This window comes from Periplaneta americana, chromosome 15, assembly GCF_040183065.1.
Source record: "Periplaneta americana isolate PAMFEO1 chromosome 15, P.americana_PAMFEO1_priV1, whole genome shotgun sequence".
Taxonomy (NCBI): Eukaryota; Metazoa; Arthropoda; class Insecta; order Blattodea; family Blattidae; genus Periplaneta; species Periplaneta americana.
This window is the reverse complement of record NC_091131.1, coordinates 7,887,731-7,905,000: the sequence shown is the minus strand read 5'-3', so window position 1 is coordinate 7,905,000 and position 17,270 is coordinate 7,887,731. Positions and strand designations below refer to the sequence as shown.

At 39.4% G+C, this 17,270-nt stretch overlaps 1 protein-coding gene across 1 annotated transcript in view; it reads left to right on the top strand.

Moving 5' to 3' along the window:
* spd-2 (spindle defective 2) overlaps positions 1-17,067 on the top strand; it is a 40,176-nt gene extending 23,109 nt beyond the window's left edge. The window contains exons 10-17 of the mRNA XM_069846626.1: positions 908-1,149; positions 4,455-4,604; positions 6,171-6,354; positions 7,502-7,703; positions 10,959-11,100; positions 11,181-11,326; positions 13,833-14,118; positions 16,730-17,067. Coding sequence (XP_069702727.1) covers positions 908-1,149; positions 4,455-4,604; positions 6,171-6,354; positions 7,502-7,703; positions 10,959-11,100; positions 11,181-11,326; positions 13,833-14,118; positions 16,730-16,840 — 1,463 coding nt within the window. The 3' untranslated portion in view covers positions 16,841-17,067. The remainder of the gene's footprint in view (positions 1-907; positions 1,150-4,454; positions 4,605-6,170; positions 6,355-7,501; positions 7,704-10,958; positions 11,101-11,180; positions 11,327-13,832; positions 14,119-16,729) is intronic.
* Positions 17,068-17,270: the final 203 nt, after the last annotated feature.

The following is a 17,270-nucleotide window of genomic DNA, read 5'->3' as shown; positions in this document are numbered from 1 at the left end:
AGCAACTGGGAGCTAAGAAACTTCATAGCTAACTTCAAATCTCAAGAAAAGTTTTTTCACTAAAGTACATAAATATAAATCTCCCAACAAGTAAAGAAAATCTAATTCATGATATGAAAAAATATTGTAGGTAAGAAGTACGTGAAACCTTCAGCGGCCTTGTATGATATTACTTACTTGGTTTATGCCTAATCCATAAACATCAATACTCCTCCACTAAAGATAGGTTTCTCGTACTATAGTCGCGACGCTGTTATTCCCGGCGTGACTCCTCCTCTTTGCTTACGTGTTAGGAAGAGAAGGCTCTATAAAGTCTAGGTAGGTAGTATCGTTCGTCATTTTTGTTCTTTCGTTGCCGAGCTACCATACGAGGAATCTATTTGCCACACCGTTAAACATTATCATGTCGTAGCTCCTATGATAATAAATCAAACGCACTGTAATTCAGCAAATAATTGAGCGGCAAATAACGTCTTCGTGTGCCTTCTGCGAACGCCAACGAAAGAGCCAAAATGGCGGGCGATTATATTAAGTATTTATCGAGCCTTAAGAAATTAATATCATCTTCATCAGCGAATCACAAGATGCACACGTTTAAATGTAGCTGACCTGTAACGCGATTGGCTGCTGGAAATTAGAGTGACGGGACTATAGGTACATACATAACTATTTTGTGCATGTGACTGTGTGTACCAAAAGTGAGAGGCAGGGGTGCCGTCCTATGGATTTGAGACAATCATCCATATCTAAAAGAAAGAGGTAAACACAGTAAAGCTCAGGCTGCAATGCAAGTTCTTCAGGCCCTCCTCAGTAGAGAGTAGAAGAGAAGGCTGTTAAAGTCCTGTTGTAATTTCGTTTCCTTTGTCATTCTCATAATAGTGCATAATCGAATAGTTGTGGGTTGCAGAAACTGCAAGCAGTAGTGGTCACCACACCAGCTTCAGCTCAGGCAGCAAGCAGTCTCAGAGGGGGAGCTGTGGAAGTGTCTCCGCGGCTGAGAAGCTCAATATCAGAACAACACATCGCCATCTTGTGTGGGGCAGTGTGGCAGTTGGCAAGACTGTGCCTAAGACATTCACCATCCGCAGTGAAGATAATGACAAGCTGGCCGTCTACATGTATGTCGAGGACAAATTCCAGGCCTTTGAGGTACTGTTGCTGCTACTGCTGTATTTTGTTTCAATCTCTCTCAAAAATGCTGTCCATATGCACGGTATGAAAGATTTATGTGCATTGGACCAATGAAATTTTTTTTTCTATTCACTTTACAGAATCTAAAGGTTGCAAATAGGCATAATAGCTAAAGGTACGGTCACACATCGCTACTTTTGCAGCGATGCAGTACAAAAAACTGCGCAACTCTTGTACTGCGACGTGTGAACAACGGTGCAACCCGAAAAGTAGCGGCTGCCGAACCTGCTGCTCACTACTTTTTTATGCTGTGCGCAGCTTAAAAGTAGCGATGTGTGAACAGGGTTCTCAGGGTTGCAGCCGCAGCATTTTTGATATCGGTTTTGTTGAAACTTTTGCTGCGGTTGCTACCAGTGTTGCCACCCAAATGTGCCAATGATACTTTTATTGTTTGGATATATTTTAATGTTAGATGTGATGAAAATAAATTATTTGTAACAGTTATTAAATGCACAACACAGTCTGAGCATATTTGCTAACGATATAATTCATTTTTTTAATTTCCTGTAGCGTAGTTTCAAAAGGAGGCTGCCAACATTGATTACGTGAATATGCTGTTGGTTATCATTTAAGTATATAGGCGTTTTTAAAAGCTTTATAATAAAAATAATGCCAATTCCTGTATACTAGTTAGGGCAGAAAAGCAAATAATAGAAAAGTAAGCTTTTGCATGAGTTTCTTAATAATGCGAACATAACCACAAAATGTATATTGGGAAGTCAACACGGAGATGGAAACCTGCAGCATGACTGCGGCTACAAAAGTAGCACCTTGCGTGTGAACAGACTCACAACCTCCAGTTGCAACTTTTGCTGCACTCGGATTGCGCAGCATGAAAAGTAGCGTGCAGCGCGCTACTTTTGGCTTACGTGTGAACACAACACGCAACTTTTGCAGCTGCAGTACTAAAGTTGCGCAGCAAAAGTAGCGACGTGTGACCGTACCTTAACGCACCCTTTTTAAACATCACTAACTAACTTTACAGAATCTATCAAAATACAGTGTGTTTCACAATTATAGGTACAAACTAGAGAACTGCAGAATAGGGCTTACAACCGGTTTTCATGTGAGAGCATCCGTAAAGGTAGAGCATCCAACTGAATGTTCGAATTTCAACCGGTTGCCCCTGGTGTTTTGCAGGCTAGACAACACATTTTCTGAGTACATAAACGGAATAACAATTGAAAGAAATTTACGATGTGTGATTTAAAGAATGTATTTGCTTAATATAGGCCTACAATTAATTGCATTCTCTGTTATGCTTTTCTTCATAACAAATATAGATGAACAAATGAACACCAGTAATAACAAAGGAAATAAATGTAATGCATAATATGAAATCTGGTGTGTAAAGAAATGCCAAGAATAGAATAAATTACAATTACTTACTAAATAGAAGGAAAATAATTACATACTTTAACATTTACACTTCAAACTCACAATGCATACCTCTGAAACAGTAGTTTCATTATCTTCTGGTCACATCTGTACTTGTACCTATAATTTTGAAACCCACTGTATAACTTTCAAATAATTTTTTTATTATTTTCAATATCCTGGTTCTCTTGATATAATTTTTGTTGCTCTCACATATAATTGAAGGGTTTCAATCATACATGACTAATGCACAAGAAATATTGGAGTGTACATTTCTACGCGAGGCTACACCGAGAGGCGATTGAAATATATAAACATAAGAACAATTTCAATCGAAAAGAAGAAGGCCTCAAGGTTAACAAGGCCTGGTATCCGGCATTAAGGAAAACCAACATCAAACCCGCCCGCATAGCACAATTAAACAACACAACCTCGGACGCGGAGCGCGTGGAAAACAGCAAACCCGCCCGCGAAGCACATTCGAGCGCGGACCGAGGCGACAACAGCAAGGCCCCCCCTCCCTCACTATATATACAACGATGCAGCCAGCGCAGACTGTAATCGGCACACGCAGTAGAACCAGCCGCACCAGCAATAGACACCACTGAAGATGTTCACCGCAGCAGTGAACGAAACGTTTGGTCTGACAACCAACAGACCACGGCCTCATAGCCCGGAAAACTTTTCTACTATGCACAAGAAATAGTTTTTTAGATATACAAAGTTTAAGTTCACCTGCGAATGGTGAAGTCCATTTGCTGCCGAACTTGCAGCCCTCAGCAGTTATTCATGCTTATCACAAGGTATATTAAGATAATGTGTGATTAAAATAAAAAACTTTTATCCATGACCATAACGAAAAACATGCCTTTACTAAATACTTTTGCGTGTGTAAAGTAGGCTATTATTCAACATTACTTTATTTCACTAGTGAGATAAAGACTTTACCTCACAGTCTGAACTTTATCTCACAGTTCATTAGTATTTTCCTAGTACCCGGGCACACACGTATACTTTTCCATTCAACTATTACTCAAGAAGTTAACATATTAGTTACTAGATGTCACTACCTCTACTTCTTTATTACCATTTCTTAAATATACATACACTCAATCTCCTTCTCTTTTCTCTATCTGCTACGTCGTAATTTGTACATTACATCCATATCTAATATGCATCTTTTTTAAATTTTGTAATAATTTACCTTTTGGGATGCCAGGAGACTTGAACCTACGAAGTTGGGTTTATAGGATTTTAAAACAACACGCGTTAGCCGACTGAGCTAAACAGACACGATGGTTAATTATGTTTTAATATTCCTCTTAAGTTTACAGAAGTAAAATGTGAAATTATTTTAATCACATTAGTCCCGTGAACACTTCTAAATAATCCCTGAAACTTCAAAAAGACGAAAATACACGTTTAAAGTAAAAAAATATATATTAAAATTATATAATTAATTATAATTTGTTATTTATCCAACGCCTTAGATACCATTCTTTACTAATCATGGCCTCCTACATCATGACCTGCCTAGTAACGTATTGATTCTAAAATCCATGCCATGGTATGTGATTACATGAGGACTTATTTTCAACATATTTTCTGTTATAAAACATAATTTTTCGTTATGGTCATGGATAAAATTACGTATGGTACTTGTGAGCGTGATCTTTATTGCACTCGTGTAATTTAAGCACTCGGCTGACGCCTCGTGTTTAAATCTTTCCACTCGTGCAATAAAGATGCACTTACCTCACAAGTACCATAAATAACTATATTTTTGTGATATTGTGGAATAGTCTGACTTGAAATCCTTCAGTTACATGTTTGCTCGATGTAGAAATGTTTTTGCAGTATGATATATGTGTGTGTGAACATTGCAGCTGGTAGAACAAGAGGGCCGGGATGCCAGAGAGAGCTGTGTGACCCTACTGCCGAAGAAGAACCACGTGGTCCAGGTTAACTTCAAGCCTCGCCAGCTGGGCACTGCTTATGGCAAGCTGGTGTTCATCATACAGGGCATCCATCTCACTGTGAGTCTGCTCTAGCTTCGTGGCTGGTTTAGGTGCTAATTTTGAGTATGATTTAAAGAAAATTATTGCTCTGTCTGGTTTTTACCAAAATGAATTATTATCCAACACATATTAATGGAATAAACTTTATTATTTCATTAATGGTAGTTATATCGTAGTTTAATATAATAAAATATTGGGAACAACTGGATAATACCCACGGCAGAGCAATATCGATAGTCGATGTTACTCGCTGGCCACTAGTCACCGGGCCGTACCGAGCTGTGTCAAACAGAAGACAATCGAAATGGTGGTAGTAAAATTCGCGACTATATTCTTAAATAAATCACTCTATTAGTCAATTGCAAGATTTATGCAGTAAAACATTGTAGTTTTATTTGTGGCCTAGACAAAATACCTAGCCTTTTACGGGAGGGGGGGGACTTTTAGGGCCGTATTCATAGACATTTTTAGCACGGGCTTTCAGTAGAGTACCAGCGTTTTTCGTATTCATAAACCAATGTTAGCGATAGGATATGATTTGAATTCTGTACTAGTAACCAGTGGATAGCCGGGGCTAGCTGAGTACGCTCGTAGCGCGTGCTGCGAAATGTCTATGAATAGTACCCTTAGGGGCCATGAAATTATTCACCGCTTTAATTATATTACTGTCTATCAATATTACGAAACAAAAACTGTCATAAAGGCCATGACTGACTAGAAACCGATACCGAAGAGATAAATCCATTTGGCTGTGATGAAACAAAAGAAAATGCGAAAGAGATTTTAGTTCGAGATAAAATGGAACACAATTTTGATGACCATACTGTTAGTAACTGGAGATCGCTTGCAATCTTCTATGTAGAAATGTTGTCCAAGCAAATTGGTGGTCCAGGGAAAAATTATTGCAATAGATGAAAGTAACAGTGGTGCTATCTCTCAGTAATGTTCAGAATGAAGTAGAGAGAAAAAGAAACAAATTTCTCCTTCTAACGACACCACAGACCAAAATCATGTTCTTATGGTGGCAACATTGTGTATGTAGTTAAATTTGGTGGTAAACGTAACGGCACGGTTCAAAGCTGCCGTGGTAATTCTCCAGTATAGCGAAATATTGATTTGTGGTGTCAGTGATATAATTTATTTATCTTGTTACACAAGTACATTGTCTTTTGGGATAAGGTTAGGAAATTCAGAAATTTGTATATTTTTCATGCCTATGTAGAACAGATGCACAATTAAAGGTAAAGGTAAAGGTATCCCCTTAACATGCCATGAAGGCACTTGGGGGGGCATGGAGGTAGAGCCCCTTGCTTTCCATGACCTCGGCACTAGAATGAGGTGGTGTGGTCGGCACCACGCTCTGACCGCCTTTTACCCCCAGGAAAGACCTGGTACTCAATTTTTATAGAAGGCTGAGTGAACCTTGGGGCCGTTCTGAAAGTTTGGCAACGAGAAAAAATCCTGTCACCACCTAGGATCGAACCCCGGACCTTCCAGTCCGTAACCAGCTGCTCTACCAACTGAGCTACCCGGCCACCACAGATGCACAATTATGTAATAAAAATGTGGTACATCTTGTTTCAGATTCCATTGTATGGTTTTGGTGGACACGCCCGATTGATGGTCAGGGGTGTCCCTAGAGATGGCGCAGGACGAATGTGGCTCATGCTGGCCCAGAACTCGGCAAGCAAGGAGTGGGAGACCAGCTTCATACTGCGCAACATGGGGGACTTACAGGCTTTCATTACAATGAAATCCATTTCGAAAGGTAACGCAGCTTCCTGCCTTGCGTACATTGTTAGTGAAGTGTCTTCCATAATGTTTTAAATAAAAGGAGTTGACTGGTTTACAAACAAGAGGATTTCAAAAGCCGATTTTAATGTAATCTGCTACAAAGCTTCTCATATTCATCATTGAAGTGCCACATGCACAAAATCGATCAATCTTCTTTATGTATCCAGCTGTTTGCTGACAACATAAAGTCCACTATAGTCCATTGTAGTCTTTTTAGCTCTTATTTTTCATGAGAAATGAGGGGTATTTTGATTGGTGTTCATTGTAAATGCCTGTTGCTATAGTCGCGACACTGTCATTCCCGGCGTGACTCCTCCTCTTTGCTTACGTCTTAGGAAATGAAGGCTCTATAAAGTCTAGGTAGGTAGTATCATTCGCCATTTTTGTTCTTTCGTTGCCGAGCTACCATACGATGAATCTATTTGCCACACCGTTAAACATTATCATGTCGTAGCTCCTACGATAATAAATCAAACGCACTGTAATTCAGCAAATAATCGAGCGGCAAATAACGTCTTCGTGTGCTTTCTGCGATCGCCAGTGAAAGAGCCAAAATGGCAGGCGATTGTATTAAGTATCTATCAAGCCTTAAGAAATTAATAACGTCTTCTTCAGCGAATCACAAGACACGTTTAATTGTAGCCGACCTGCAACGCGATTGGCTGCTGGAAATTAGAGCAATGGGACTATAGTAGCTAGAGTTGGGGTGTAGTCAATATATACTGCAGGGCTGTGTCTTCTGCAACTGGCACTGATGATTTTAATTTACTTCTTTTGTGGTTTATGGATGGACAGTATAGAAGAATGTGTTCAAGATCTTCATCATGATTATTACACCACAGACAGGTAGGAGTATCAGAAAGGTGAAATGTGTTTAAGTCTGCAACTTTCGTGATGAACGAATCAAACTGTATTGAGTCCAAAAAAAATCTCCAATTTCTAGGGATTGAAATTTGAAAATATTTCATTTTACATATTATTAAATTTAGAATGTATAGTGTGATGAGACAATAGCTGTCATGTTTTAGGAGTATTTTGTATTTAGTCCCTGTTATAAAACTGTTTTTTGGACATAGTGTGGTTTGAATGAACTTGGAGGTATAGGAGCAATTTGTGCACAGGCTTCCAAAACGTGAGCAGGACGAATCTCGTGGTGGAGCCGTCAGAGCTGGTGATGCAGGCAGGTGGGACTGCCACTGTCCACGTGGTGTGGCGCCAGGATTTGAAGACGCTGCGGGACTGGAGTGCGCAGGATGACGTCATGGAGGTGGCTGTGCTCAGCCTCGTGTCCGGGGATGAAGCCACCCGGCACAGACTGCGCAGGTCAGTACCAAAGGGATGTCTGTCCGACTCCTTGGCCACTGGCTCCTCTTCTCTCTGCTCTCCCCTCTACTCTCCTCCCCTCTCCTCTCCTCTCCTCCCCTCTCCTCTCCTCTCCACCTCTCCCCTCCTCTCCCTTCCCTCCCCTCCCCTTCTCTTCTCTCCTCAACCTCGACACTTTCTCTGTCATGTTTTACTGTATTTTATTTAATCTTTTTGTTTCGTGTCATTTCTTCATTTCTTTAACTTCTTATTTTCTTTCTTCGATTGAATGGCTTAAACAGACATTTTTCGTAAATGTGAGCTGAAATAAAACAACACCTTCAAAATATACAGAAAACCAACCACCACACACATACACAACACATCTAATCACCCCACACAACACAAACATGCTGCATTCAAGACAATGGTACACAGATTACTCAACATACCCATGAGCCAACAACACTACAATGAAGAAGTGAACACAATCAAATACATAGCACAAGAAAATGGTTACAACCCAAACATAATAGACAACATCATAAGGAAGACAAAACAAAAACTCAGCAAACACGCAAAACACAACACAAACACAAGAAATACATCACACTAACATACGAAAACAAAAACACAGACAAGATCGCATCCTCATTCAGAAAACAGAAATACAACATAGCATACAGAACAGAAAACACACTACAAAGACATCTCAACACAGACAACACAAACAAATAAATACAACCACACAGGCGTATACAAACTCACATGCAATAGATGCGACAGTTTCTATATTGGACAGACAGGCAGATCATTCCAAACTCGATACAAAGAACACATTAAAGCAATAACCAGAGGACACAATACGTCTACATATGCCGAACACATAACTAATGCTAACCACACATACAATAACTTAAATACAGACATGGAAATCCTACACATACATCCTAAAAACCAAAAACTCAACACACTAGAACAATATGAAATATACAGACACACTAAAACACACCCTAATCAAATTATCAACACACAGATCAATTTCAGATCACACACACTATTTGACACAACTCTTCATCACACGAACGCACCCGCACAACAGGCAGCGAAGTTGAGATAGCGCCGAGATCTAGTAGGCTCTGAGGATGGTGTCAAGTAGCACTGAAACAGCTGTAAGCCGCACATGCTTACATAATTAACACGAGTAAGATCGCCATTTAATCAATTATTTAAAACAACTTTGTACAACTTTTTGAAAAGGTATTAGCGAAGTTTTAGGCTTCTGAATCATGTATTGGTAGCACTGTTTTAAGTTGAAATAACAATCAGTACAAGAACAATGTAGTCTATAAAATGCTTTTTTTTTTTTTTTTTTTTTTTTTTTTTTTTTTAATATTCTGTAAACTGTTGCGTTTCTTGGTTACGATGTTGTTCAGGTGAACCATTCAGTTATATGTTAATTTCTTTCCTGTTGTTTCTGGTATCCCGTTTTCTTCTTTTTTTTTTTTCTTTATTTCTCCCTGTTTAGAAGTTCTTTTTCTCCCATTAGCTTTTTTATTTTCTTCTTTTTCTTTTCTTCGTTATTTTCTTGCTTTTAATTTCTCTTCCTTTATTTATTCCCCAGGTTCTTTTTTCTCTCTTTTTTTTTTCTTTGTTATCTATTTTCTTAATTTTTTATCCATTCTTTTTCTTCTCTCCCCTCAATCCTCATTGAAGGGCTTGATTGATATTCCCATTTCCCCCATGACACTTGTCTCCTTTGAAAATTTATGATTTGTCAGGAATGAGCTTAAAGAATAAACCACATTCGTCTGCAGTGAAAATATCATGGGGTTCTATCTTAAAATCAAATTAGGCAGCACTCTGCTTTTCCACTCACTAAAGTCACTTTCACTGACAGTTTCTGACTTGCTGGAAATCTGGTGGTAAACAATTCCATGTTGTTTAAATCTGTGAAGCCAACCATTGGAAGCAGAAAAGTCTAAGTTTAATTTGCATGCGATTTCGCGCACCTTCTCTTGAGTGATGGGGCCACTTCGAGACTGATGAAGCCAGTCGACCAAAATGTTCTCCAAGTCCTCATGTTCACCACATTCCACTTTCCTGTGCTTACATCCTCCCGACATCGCAGCTGCAGTGATTGAGTCGCAATTTTTTATTATCATCCTTAATGGGATCCCTAATGAATCAGAGAGTTGTTTCTGATTAAGAGTACTATTTTCACCCAACTTTCTTAAGATACCAATTTTTCCGACACAGAAAGCATTTTTTGTTTAACACTCATTGTAATTACACTCACAGACACTTCAATACACTAAAGGACAACAAACTGACCAGCAAAAATTTCCATAATTTTATTACGGCTGAGTGAGGAATGTTGTTAGTGAGGGAGGGTTAGCAAGAGGGTGGGGTATTGTACAGTTTGAAGGTTTAAGTATTCAGATAGTACTTTTCAGGTTAATGGCACAGTGAGTTCAATTGCTAAATTGTTTCATTGCTGTTGCAGTACATTGCTGAAAATTACATCGAAAATATTCCACAAAAATAACGTATTATGCAGGACTTGAGCACAACAAATGGGGTATTTATTAAAGGTGTTATATATGAAATGTGCAGGAACCGGACAAAAAAAAACATATTACACGGGATAGTGTAATAAGTGGGCGTGTCTTATTGGGGTTTTACTATATATATAATTCATTATTTCTCCGAACTCTCCAACTTCCGTCCCTCTCTTTGACATTTTCCTCAATAGTTTCCTTTCAGATACTAATATTTTTTGGGTATCTGCTTATGTTCCACACGCATATGTTAATACTGGTCCTATTGTGGTATTGTATACCCTCAATTTTGCTTTCCTAGATAATAGCTTACTTTTGAACAGATCTAAATTTGCGTAATAGGCTTTATTTCTTGATATTATTCTTGCTTTGATTTTTTCTCAATAGAGTTATTGCCGTCCACTAAGGTTTCAAAATTAAGGGCTTTAAAAGTGGCAATGCTTTTCTCTTTCTCCTGCAAAATGTTTTTGAAAACACATAGCAGATTTTGGAGGCACAGCGACGAAATGTAGTCATTAAGTCATTTGTCTTTCCTTCTTACCATTTGTAACGCTTGTGTGTAACAATGAAACAGCTGTATCTCCATACCCACTGGACGCATGTTTTTACTCAGAATAATCCTTACTGTGACCCTCTAAGATATTTACTGTTCCTCCAGAATCACCCTTTACATTCATTTGTGTAGTAGTAGATCAAGTGTCTTTCATTTTTGTAGGATCCATCTAAAAAATTTGGAGTTGATGAAGAAGGGCAGGGACAGCTGCTCCTCCGACCTGGACCTGGAGTCCCTCTGCAGACACTTCTCAGGGGAGCAGGATGCTGAATCTCCTGATGTGGCAGCACTGCGAGACCCTCAGGTAAGCAGCAGTGTTGCCAGACCTGCTTGTCACAGTGTGCAGTCCAGCAGAATCCTCAGTGTTGCTGTGTGGTTTTGCAGGAGTGCGCACTGGACCTGTACAATGCTGCAGTGAGCCACCAGGAGATCGTGCTGCTGCTGGAGAACACGGGCGACGGCCACACAGCAGATGTGAGTCGAGCATTCCAGTCCATGTGCCAGTACGTCGTGGACCTCTCCACCGCAAGGTAGCTTGTGTTTGATTACTAGCCTGTGTAACCCGTCTGATGAAACATTGCAGTTTTCAGATGAGGGCACTCGTGTGTCGCGAATGCGATCCGCTCAGTCTCGATGCGTGGCTAGTCAGCTGGAGAAATGTTGATACAGTCTAACAATAAAAACATCAACAGCTGTTATGAACATAATCAAATGCAATTACCAATACCATAGTTGAATTTACTTTTTCTGTCATATACGGTATATAGTCCATATAGATCAGTTTCTATCTGATGCTTTTCCAATTCACTGCGGGATAAAGCAGGGAGATGCATTATCACCTTTACTTTTTAATTTCGCTTTAGAATATGCCATTAGGAATGTTCAGGATAACAGGCAGGGTTTGGAATTGAACGGGTTACATCAGCTTCTTATCTATACGGATGACGTGAATATGTTGGGAGAAAATCCACAAACGATTAGGGAAAACACGGAAATTCTAGTTGAAGCAAGTAAAGATCGGTTTGGAAGTAAATCCTGAAAAGATAAAATATATGATTATGTCTCGTGACCAGAATATTGTATGAAATGGAAATATAAAAATTGGAAATTTATCCTTCGAAGGGGTGGAAAAATTCAAATATCTTGGAGCAACAGTAACAATTAAAAATGGCACTTGGGAGGAAATTAAACGCAGAATAAATATGGGAAATGCCTGTTATTATTCGGTTGAGAAGCTTTTATCATCCAGTCTGCTGTCAAAAAATCTGAAAGTTAGAATTTATAAAACAGTTATATTACCGGTTGTTCTGTATGGTTGTGAAACTTGGACTCTCACTCTGAGAGAGGAACATAGGTTAAGGGTGTTTGAGAATAAGGTTCTTAGGAAAATATTTGGGGCTAAGCGGGATGAAGTTACAGGAGAATGGAGAAAGTTACACAACACAGAACTGCACGCATTGTATTCTTCACCTGACATAATTAGGAACATTAAATCCAGACGTTTGAGATGGGCAGGGCATGTAGCACGTATGGGCGAATCCAGAAATGCATGTAGAGTGTTAGTTGGGAGGCCAGAGGGAAAAAGACCTTTAGGGAGGCTGAGACGTAGATGGGAAGATAATATTAAAATGGATCTGAGGGAGGTGGGATATGATGATAGAGAATGGATTAATCTTGCTCAGGATAGGGACCAATGGCGGGCTTATGTGAGGGCGGCAATGAACGTCCAGGTTCCTTAAAAGCCAGTAAGTAAGTATAACAGCACTGCACAGAGCGACATTCGAGTGTTTCTAGAGGGCGCTGTGTTTATTGAAGGAAAATACTATTTTTTCAGGAGAGAGATGTGTTATTAAGAATTCAATATACCTATACTGAAAACTGAAAAATTATATAACATACGTTAAGTTTTATTCTAGGGAATGCCTCAATTAATTAAACACATTACACACTCAAACATTATGTATTAGATGTAGCGACATAAAAGACATCTCAAAGTCTAAAAAATTTTGAACTGTGTAAAAGAAACTCACTCAGGTACTACATAAAAGCTTTTAGGTTCTGGCGACATGGCATACGAAATTTGTCCACCCCTTTTTTTAGATTTCATGACTACCCAGCTTCCCACCAGGAGGCAGATGCAATTTGCCTGACAAGTGATGATGTAAACTGTTATTCGTAATGTTGCCAACCATCTGGTTTTGAACCTGACATTCTTGTTTTACAAACTCTCCTCTGGACCCTGTAGACAAGTTTCGTTTACATTCCACATCTCTATGATATAGGACCCTCCAGATTAAATCTATTGACCTCTTGCAGGGTTGAACCCATGAACCTCGGCTAGCATGGTTACTACCAGACCTCACATTACATATCTTGGGTCCACGGGTACTAGACCACTGCTGATTTTTGTTGTTGTTGTTTTCTAATGCCAGGCATTTGACAATAAAGTCATTTGACCTCTTGCACTCCAATATTTTTCAAAAATATTATCATGACTAGCCACTGAAGCACAGATTTTGAGGTGTTCCGAATCCATTTCTTGGTTTGAGTTGCACAATGGGCAGTTAGGGGACTGATATATTCCAATTTTATGCAGGTGTTTGGCCAAACAATCATGGCCTGTTGCCAATCTAAATGCAGCTACAGATGATTTTCGTGGTAAATCGAGAATTAACTGTGGATTATGATGCAGAGAGTTCCATTTTTTTCCCTTGAGATTGTGTTATCAAATTTTGTTTGTTGAAGTCTAAGTATGTAGATTTAATAAATCTCTTCACAGAGTAATACGTAGATTTAGTAACAGGTCTGTAAGTAGCAGTGCTGCCCTTCTTTGCTAAAGCATCCGCATTCTCGTTTCCTAGGATTCCACAATGGGATGGTATCCATTGGAATACAATTCTTTTATTGAGTGATATTAATTGAGAGAGCATTTTAGTTATTTCTGCTGTTTGAGATGAAGGTGAAGGTGTGTGTTTGAACTGCTGATTTTTGTTCCTTCAGGGATCATAGTGATGTTTTTGTCTAATTGAATTATAGACCTGAGCATCTAGAGCCGTGTGACGAGGGCTGGGAGGTGAGCCCGGCTTCTGTAACACTACATCCTCCCAGTGTAACCACTGCAACCCTGCTGGTGGAGACGACCGGTACCCAGAGACATCTGTTCGAGGTGCTTGTGCCTGAGCACCCACCAGGCTTCCATCTGAATGTGAGCCCCAGCTCTGGGCTCATTGCCCCCGGCAACAGCATGAAGCTGCTGCTCACCTGCATCCCATATAAGAAGCCAGAGGCTCTGCAGCCTTCTTGCTGGAAGGGCGTCGTCAAGGTACAGTGCCATCTGTTATTTGGTCTCGAACACATCTGATGGCTGCTTGTACGACCATTCTAACGATGCTTTCACTGAAATAGCGTATTTCCAAATTCCAACTAACTCACCTGTATGTCTGCTTCAAACTATGCCAGTGTGACATATTGAAATGCATTACGGATAATATCATATTTACTAGTGTAATATACACTTTTTTTTTTTTTCATAATTTACTAAAACTTCAGGGTGTGTATTATATGCGGAAAAAAAAAAAATTAAGACAAAAAATCATAACTACTGTAAAACCTCGATAAGACGCCGCTTATTACGCTATCCTGTGTAATACGCTTTTTTGTCCGGTCCTGCACATTTCATATATAACGCCTTTATAAAACACCCCGTTTGCTGTGCTCAAGTCCCGCATAATAAGCTATTTTTGTGGAATATTTTCGATGTAATTTTCAGCAATGTACTGTAACAGCAATGAAACATCTTGGTCACTGAATCACTGGTGCCATTAACCTGAAAAGTATTGGTATTCGACCCTTTACCTGCGCATTTAAACCTTCATACTTCATACCTTAGTATACCCCACCCTCTTGTTACACTCTCTTATTCGACTCTTTACCTGCGCGCTTAAAGCCTACATAGTTACAATACCTCACCCTCTTGCTAACCCTCTCTCTCAAACAGCATTCCTCACTCGGCCGTAATAAAATTCTGGAAATTTTTGCTGGGCAGTTTGTTGTACTTTAGTGTATTGAAGTGTCTGTGAATGTCATTACAATGAATGTTAAACGAAAAGCCCTTTCTGTGTGGGAAAAATTGGAAATCTTACGGAAGTACGATGAAAACAGTACTCTTACTCAGAAACAACTCTCTGATGCATTAGGAATCCCATCATCGATATTAAGAATGATAATAAAAAATCGCGAGTCAATCACTACAGCTGCGACGTCGTCGGGAAGATATAATCGCAGGAAACTGATGTGTGGTAAACATGAGGACTTGGAGGACACGCACACGGCAAACAACTATAAGTTACTTTTTTCCGAAAGAATTAAGTACAGTATATATTGTAAATGTCTTTAATATACAGTACAGTAATTACATAATGGAGTAATACTGTATTACCTTTCATGAATCATTTATTTCAATAAAGAAAAATGCTAATAGATACTGTATATAAGTCAAAATTAGTATACCCGCCTAATACGCGGTCCCAGTTAATATGCGGTTTACACCCGGTCCCTTGATCAGCGTCTTATTGGGGTTTTACTGTACCCGGCATCTGGTGTTTTTAAATTTTGTTTATGCATGTCCAGTTGTATTTCCTTTTGTTTCAAGAGCAAAGAATATAATGGATTAACGAAGCTATAGAGTCGCGAAACAAAGTAATATTTTAATAACATAATATAAACCTATATCCACAAGCGATTTCAAAGGCCATTAGGTGCTGCCATCTAGTGGCAGTGTTTTTCCTATTCATGTTACATTGAATGAGCAGGCAGTATAAGTAGCCATCAGATGCTGGATGCGCTCGAGCAGGCGGTGGTCTACCTACTCAGAATACTACAGTTCTGCATAGGATTGTTGCCACAAAGTCCCAGGGTTTTATTCGATTACATTACCAATCTTTATTCTTAGAAAGTTAAAGTGTAGTGACCAAATCAGACATGTGAGATAGCAGCTACTAAAGGTATGGTCACACGTCGCTACTTTTGCAGCGCTGCAGTACAAAAAACTGCGCAACTCTCGTACTGCGACGTGTGAACAACGGTGCAACCCGAAAAGTAGCGGCTGCCAAACCTGCTGCCCGCTACTTTTCCATGCTGCGCGCAGCTTAAAAGTAGCGACATTTGAACAGGGTTCTCAGGGTTGCAGCCGCAGCATTTTTGATATTGGTTTTGTTGAAACTTTTGCTGCGGTTGCGACCAGTGTTGCCACCCAAATGTGCCAATGATACTTTTATTGCTTGGATGTATTTTAATGTTAGATGTGATGAAAATAAATTATTTGTAACAGTTACTAAATGTTAACACAGTCTGAGTACATTTGCTGACGATATAATTCATTTTTTTTAATTTTCCGTAGAGTAGTTTCAGACAGGAGGATTGCCAACATTGATTACGTGAATATGCTGTTGGTTATTTAAATATATAGGCGTTTTTAAAAGCTTTATAGTAAAAATAACGCCAATTTCTGAATACTAGTTAGGACAGAAAAGCGAATAATAGATAAGTAAGCTTTCGCATGAGTTTCTTAATAATGCGAACATAACCACAAAATGTATATTGAGAAGTCAACACGGAGATTAAAACCTGCAGCATGGCTGCGGCTGCAAAATAGCGCCTTGTGTATGAACAGACTCGCAACCTCCAGTTGCAACTTTTGCAGTACTCGGGTTGCGCAGCGCGCTACTTTTGGCTTACGTGTGAACATGACATGCAACTTTTGCAGCTGCAGTACAAAAGTTGCGCAGTAAAAGTAGCGACTTGTGACCGTACCTTAAGTTGGCAATGTTTTTGTGCTTCTGCATTGATTGATGGCCAAAACAAATTCTATAGGTATGGTGCTTGTAGACAAGGGAGTGGACTGTAAGCTCAGAGGTTTGTTTGTCGTTGCGCAGGTGTACATCGAGAATGACTGCAAGGAACTGAGTGTCCTGTTTCAATACGGTGCGGTTGGCAGACTGGTCAGACCCTGGCAGCACACGTCGCAGCAGGGCAGAAAGAAGTGACAGATGTGGTCACTTGAGTGTCACACGTGCAAATTGAGTATTGTAATTTATTAAACAAGTTGTGTATATAATGCTGCACCTAATTTTGATAGGATCTCAATCTTTTAACTTGTTTTGTATGTCCCAGTATAATTATCTGGTTTTATATATAATGGTGAATGTCAGACTGCATAACTGGAACTTGTTACAGTTTTTTATTTTAAATAAATAATTTTTATAGTCTTGTATGATAGCAGTATTGCAATTTCTTTGTTCTTTAAAGCATGATTAAAGCCTGGTTCAGACGGTGCGTGTTTCTGTGATGGATATCAAGGTGGCTGCGCGGTTGGGTAGCCTGCGTGGTCACTTGCTGGCTCCCGTGTTGCCTACGGTGATGGTAGTTGTTCACACGGAGCTGGCTCTTTTCACAGTTCAAATTGGAAAATCATTT